Source organism: Opisthocomus hoazin, chromosome 4 (assembly GCF_030867145.1).
Source record: "Opisthocomus hoazin isolate bOpiHoa1 chromosome 4, bOpiHoa1.hap1, whole genome shotgun sequence".
In the NCBI taxonomy this organism is placed as follows: Eukaryota; Metazoa; Chordata; class Aves; order Opisthocomiformes; family Opisthocomidae; genus Opisthocomus; species Opisthocomus hoazin.
In genome coordinates this window covers 88,919,513-88,925,668 of record NC_134417.1, presented here as the reverse complement: position 1 = coordinate 88,925,668, position 6,156 = coordinate 88,919,513, and the positions used below count along the sequence as shown (strand labels likewise).

Below are 6,156 nucleotides of genomic sequence, written 5' to 3'. Positions count from 1 at the left end.
ATGGTACTGGCCCAGGAGGCCGATCAGTGGGGCCAAGATCCCCGCTGCCCGTGCCGACATCGAGCAGAGCCCCACACCGGTCTGCCTGGAGAAGCGAGGGGCAGTGGGAGGTGCAGGCAGCGCTCAGCAACCCCTGGGCCACCGAGGGACTGAGTGCAGCCATGGGGACAGTCAGACTCTTGCCCCAGCACTGCCACCAGCCATAGTAGAGGGAAGCCCCAGTGTGTGGGGAGACCTCACCTGACGACTGTGGGGAAGAGCTCTGCGGCGTAGACGTAGGAGGTGGAGAAGGAGGCCGTGGCTGTAAACTTGCCAGTGATGGCCAGGACAGTGGTTGCCACGGGCTGGTCTGAGGGGAGGAGGAGACACCACTGCTGTGACCTCCATGGAGAAAGTTCATTTGGGACCAAATGTCGCTGCAGTGTGATTTCTCTGGACAGCCCTTTCTAATGGACTTACCAAGCGAATCTACCACCTAATGCACTGGAAATAATTCCCAGTGCACCCTTTCCTGAAAAAAATCCTTGGGACAACTGGCAAAGAGAACTCAGATTTATCCTGAGGCCTTGGGCATTTCCTAAATCTGCTACTGGAATGAGCCACTGAGCCATTGTAGAACTTTGAGGAGTGCTCAGTTGGAAATACCATGTCCATGAGCTTGAAAAAAATTTTGCAGCCCCTCTCTTGCCTTCAGACTTACTCACAATGCTGGCATAGCATCAGGGGTGAGGGTACGGACTGTAGCAATGAGTAGGTAGAAACAGATAAAGTGAGGGACAGACATTTGCTTTACATCTAATGAAGGGACACATGGTGGCTTTTAAAAGGCCTCTTCTGCTACACCTTTCTGAGAGGAGGTGATGGTGTATTGCAGGTGGAGGTGATGTGCATAGCGGGCGGAGGTAGTGGTGTATAATGGGTGGAGGTGGTGGTAAGTAATGGGCACTGCCCGCCAAGGGCCAGGAGCTGTTGAAGGACCAGGCACAGCTCTGAAGGAGAACAAAGTCATGAAGCAAGGAAGCCAGCACGCTGGGAGCGCGGCCCCTTGATCTGTGGCACTCGTGGCAGCTCAGACCCTGAGAGCAAGTGTAGGTCTGCTGCCACCCTGGCTGGGAAGATGGGTCTAAACCAGGACAGAGCTGGATGGGGCTCTACCCAGCTGTGCTTTTGGGTTGGGAAGAGGTTGTTCACCTTCAGGGATGCCAGTGATGATGAGACACATTAGGCCAGACAGCAGCAAGAGGACGGCTTGGGTTTTCTTCCTCCCGAACCACTGCAGCAGGAAAATGCAGCAAAATCGAGCTGGTAACTCCACTGCTCCAAACGCAAGCTGTGTCAGGTAGATGTCCAGTCCAAAATTTGTCACGTTCAGACTCAGCCCATAGTAGACAAGGCTGTCCGCAAACCTGAAATTCAAGTAAAGTGGAATAGAACTTGCAACGAGCTGGGTTTTCCAGGGGTTTGCCCTCAAAAATTATGGTGATTTGACCACAAGCACCTCATTTGAACTCCCAGTAGTCTCTGTTTTGCTTCTGGTCACTTCCTGTGACAATTCTGTGGGATGTAGTTACATGAGATAAAGCAGTATGGATCCTCATATGCTCAGCAATGTTTAGACTGCACACAGAACGTCTATGGGGGCACAAACTCACTCCAGGGCACAGGGATTACCAAAAGATGGGATTACTGCAGCCTTCCTCACATATCCCACAGCATATTGAACAATCAGCTTCTCCCCATGCCCAGACAAGGTAGATCTGGTACAGTATACAAAGACCGAAAGATGGCAGATGAACACACAGACAGAAGCAGGACCACAGAAATTGTATGAAATCAATTTATGGTTTTCGTCAACACTTAACCCCTTCTTTTCTTCACCTAGAAGTTTGGAAAGAGGAGACCGGGGTATGTCTTACCAGGAGCACAACAAGATTAAAGTCACCTTCCGGAGGTGCTTCTTCCGAAAGAGATCCAGAGTACTTCCAGGCTTGCTCTGTGTCTCAGGCTTCAACTTCAAAATGCAGAAAGACAGAGTCAAACCAGGCAAAGGAAGCCCATGGCTAGCTCCTTTTGTAGCTGCAGTCAAAGGAAAGCCTCAGCAGGACAGGCTTGTGACCCCAGCTGATCTGGGAGGGAGGGCAGCCCAGTGGGACAGGTCTCCCGCACCCGTGCTCTCCTTGCCCACCACAGCACTTTGGACTAGTAGTAGGGACTCTGGGGTGGGCATGTCCTTTGGGTATCTATGCATGGAAAATCACAGACTAAACAGAGACTTCGTGCTCATCCTGAACTTTCCTAACAGAAGAAAAGCCAGGAAAGCATCTGAGTCATTTCCGTATCCCAAGGTGGACTCCAGAAAGCTCTAGGCTGAGCCGCAGCACAAGCTGTGCCTCTTCCCTGACCTTGTCTCTGTGTGACGCAGCTGAAGCTGGAGTCACACACCCACTGCCCATCCCCAAATCATCCCCAGTGAGCACAGAAAGGTGTTTATATCAGATGACCTCAGCTCCAGTGGCTGCTACAAACCAAAGCCCAGTGGAAAGTCTCTGAAGACAACAAGCAGTTGCCTATGCCATTACAGGTACCTGCTCAAGGAGTGCTGGTGGGATGGTGCGCTTGTTGATAGATGCTGCCTTCTGAAGAACCTTCTTAGCTTCTTCTATTCTGCCTTTTGTCACCAGCCACCGAGCTGATTCTGGTAGGACCCTGCCAAGGAGGTGAAATGGGGAGATGCTGCTGTGACCATCTCAATTTCCCCACAGCCCAGCTCCCCTGTGACCACGTCCAGCAAGCAATGAGCATCACATGTGGTGGAAGGGTCTAAATAGCTCCCCAGGTCAGGTTTTCTATGCCTACATTTAGGCCCTAAGGGCCACATTTGAGGACCTGGTAAAGCATCTGCTGCTCTCAGAGGTCCAGTGCTCCAAGGAGGTGGGCTGAGCTCTGCAGAAGCTCCTCCAGCACTCTAATGGCAAAGACCCATCTTTCTCCTGAGCTGCTGCCTCCTCACTGCCACCCCTCACACTTGCTTCTGTGGTGGCTGCAAGGAGCTCTGCCCCGTTCCTGCTTACCAGATGTAGAAGAAAAGGGCACACGCTGGAGCTGATCCTGCAATCTGCAGCAGCCTCCAGTTGCGGATACCATAACTCAAGCCAGCCAAAAGCATCTGCCCGAAGGCAACAAAGCAGTGAGAAATAAGCACAGCTGTTGGCCGGAAGGAGACACCAACCCATTCGGTAGCTGAAAAGAAGAGTGAAGGTTCAAAGTCATCCTTTTCAAAATATACGGGACTATCTTGTATGTCCCTTTTTCTGTTGCATCTTATGAGGCCATATCTGTCTGCCTCAGGGCAAGGACATTCTACTTACCTAAGGCCAAGGCAGTAATCAGAATTCCTGACCCTGCAGCCCCCACGACACATTTGAAGGCTATGTACACATAGAAATGGGGCACAAAGGCAATTCCTACACCAAACAGACACTGGAGGAGGGTGGAGATCAGAAAGATCGGCCGACGGCCTACCCTGTGGAAGAAGAGAGATGACACAATTGGTATCTGAAGAGAGCCAACGGAGAGGTGGCAGAGCCCCGGTGGACTACTCACGCCAGAGGAGATATGACACCTACGTGAACAAAACTCTTCTACACATCCCAGGAAGTAACTGTCAGGAATAGCAACATCTCCACTTTTGACCTGTCACAGTTTTAGCAAAAGCAAAAGGAGATTCTGCTAAAGGAACTAGCCCTTGAAGGGCCTCCATGTCCCCTCTCTTGAAAGCAGTGATGATCAGACTGAAGTGGCCTGTAGTGCTGGTTCCCCCGTGAGGCACCCTGTACACATGCTGTCCCCTATGTGGCTGTGTCCTCTAGGGAGCTGAGGACTTTGGTCCAGGTCACCAGGAGCTGAGAAGAGCCACAGGAAGGAGGTGCACATGCTCTGGTTAACACAGCTGAAAGTGGGCCCAACTCTACACAAATGTAAAGTTCTGGGATTCCTGGATACACCCTTGACCTGCTGAGACACCAGCTGGGGCTGGACCCGTGACTCCTGAAGGACATTCCCCAGAAGTTGTATCTAGTTCCCTCTCTTTTCAACTCTCAGATATCTATAGACCTGAGACCAGGTGGACCCTGATGCTCTTGCTCAGGCAAGAGGATTAAGTCCTGTAGAGGGAGTATTTCATGCTCAGTGTATGGACATTCTGAACTCTCATCTAGGCTGTCCGTGGGTGCCAGACAATAACTCTGGGAAGCTGGCTGTATCTCCTCACCTGTCACTCAGTGGCCCAAAGATCATGGCTCCTAGGAGAAGCCCCGCCATGAAGATAGACTGGGAGATGTCATTCAGGTCCTTCCTGTCGCACACCAGGTCAAACTGGAGGAGGGAAACACAACTGCTTTTGCTCTCGAAAGACCCCGGCTACTTTCTGTGGGTGGGCAGCCCTTCTGCTCCATGGTGGACCCAGGAGTTGGGAGCCCAAGCTCCTTCTGCAGCCCCTGGGAGCAGACAACCCACCCCCAAGGACGAGCCTCCATGGTGCACACACAGGACAGAAGTCAGAGGTAGGACAGGTGTATGAGGTGCTCAGCCTGACTCTTCATCATGATGCAGGTCCCGAGTGCTGGGACCTGCAGGACTCCCCTCCAGCCCAGGCATCCCCAAAGAAGCCTTCTGGCTGACAAGTTTTCCTTCAAGTGGGACCTTGGGATAAGAGTCCCAGCAGCTTGCTGCTCTTGCTACAAAGGCAGGACAGGGTGGAATGAGGAGGAGGGTAGGAAAGCAGTGTTTTCTCTGATAAAGGAGGGCTGGAGTAGGAGTGGGAAGGAATGCAGCAGCTGCTGCGGAGGAGCCTCTAGAGAAGCTGGCTATGAAATGGATGCAGTACTCCAGGGACCCCAAGGAGCCTTTGCAAATGCCAGAGGCCAGACTCTCTCCTCTGGTTTCAGCTCAGAGGAAAGTACTTGCAAGAAAGTGCTGGAGCTGGGAGTGAGGAAAGGAGGGAGGGAGGAAGGAAGAAGGGAGGAACGAGGGAAGACGAGAGAGGAACGGAGGTCCAGAGAGGGAGAAGTTGGGGTGCTGACAGACAGAGCCTTTGCTCAACTGCCTGGCTCGTGGAATGTCTTCTTGCAGCCCTGAAGGTCTCTGGAGGTCCCAGAAATATCAAAGACAAGCCCTTTGAAAGTAAATGTCTTTCACAGACAAGGTGATGTGAGGAGTACCAGGCTATAGAATAAGGAAAACTGTGGCGGAGAGACCCAAAAGGTCCCTCCAGGCAAGCTACATCATGGGTTCGAGGGCCTGGACACCAGGAACGGGAGGGATGTGGGCAGAACGTGTGCAGGACTCACACCCCACCATCTCTGCCTGTGTCCCCCTTCAGCATCTACATCACGGTCTTCCTGCAACAACCTCCTAAGGGTTACAGCTGTCATCTGTGTGATGGAGCCAAGGTCCCCAATGCCTGGTATAAATCGCAGCCTGACTGCACCACAGCTGGCATTGGTTTACCAAACTGCAGGACAGGATATGCCTATCCCTTCCCTTCTGCGTCCCCGGCACGTCAAAAGGCGATTACAGACCTCGGTCAGCAGGGACGGCGGTGGTGCTGAGGGGTACACCCAGCCACTGCGGCACTTCTCCGTGGCATTCAGGCCGTATGCCACGATGGAGCTGAGGTTCCAGTCCACCGGCGAGTACATGGAGCACTGCTCGTACGCCCCGTCCGCGTCCCGGGGCAGGGTGAGGTTCAGCTGCTCTTCCTCGGTCAGGTTGGGGCCGACGGCAAGGATCCAGCTGGTGTTGCAGTAATGAGGCACATCCACCACCATGAACACTTGACCAATCATTTGGAAAGGACCAAGAAGTAGAGGGAGGGAGAGGAACAGTACTAGCAATTTCTGATACAGCCCAAACTCCCCCAAAGCGCTTATAAAATCTCCAAACTCAGTCATGGTGACTACCTCTATGGCCAGGCTGTGCTAAGGCACATTGCTTAAATAGCCAAAAATTAATATTTAAACTATGTGAGCAGTAAATCGATAATCAAGTGTGATAAAACGAGCACTTGTACCAGCATGTTTCTCCTTTACGATGATATACTGTAGTCCTCTGGGGTGCACTTTGTCACCTGCCATTCCCTCCCTGTTCTTGGGGACA

At 52.4% G+C, this 6,156-nt stretch overlaps 1 protein-coding gene across 1 annotated transcript; it reads right to left on the bottom strand.

Moving 5' to 3' along the window:
- Window positions 1-236: 236 nt before the first annotated feature.
- On the bottom strand, window positions 237-5,951 carry LOC104337208 (solute carrier family 22 member 13). The gene is made up of 8 exons (XM_009943102.2): window positions 5,580-5,951; window positions 4,271-4,374; window positions 3,369-3,523; window positions 3,072-3,240; window positions 2,586-2,706; window positions 1,917-2,011; window positions 1,192-1,406; window positions 237-349 (listed from the first exon to the last, which is right to left on the bottom strand). Exons 1-8 carry the CDS (start codon window positions 5,949-5,951, stop codon window positions 237-239), a joined length of 1,344 nt encoding a protein of 447 aa, XP_009941404.2.
- Between the last annotated feature and the right edge of the window lie 205 nt (window positions 5,952-6,156).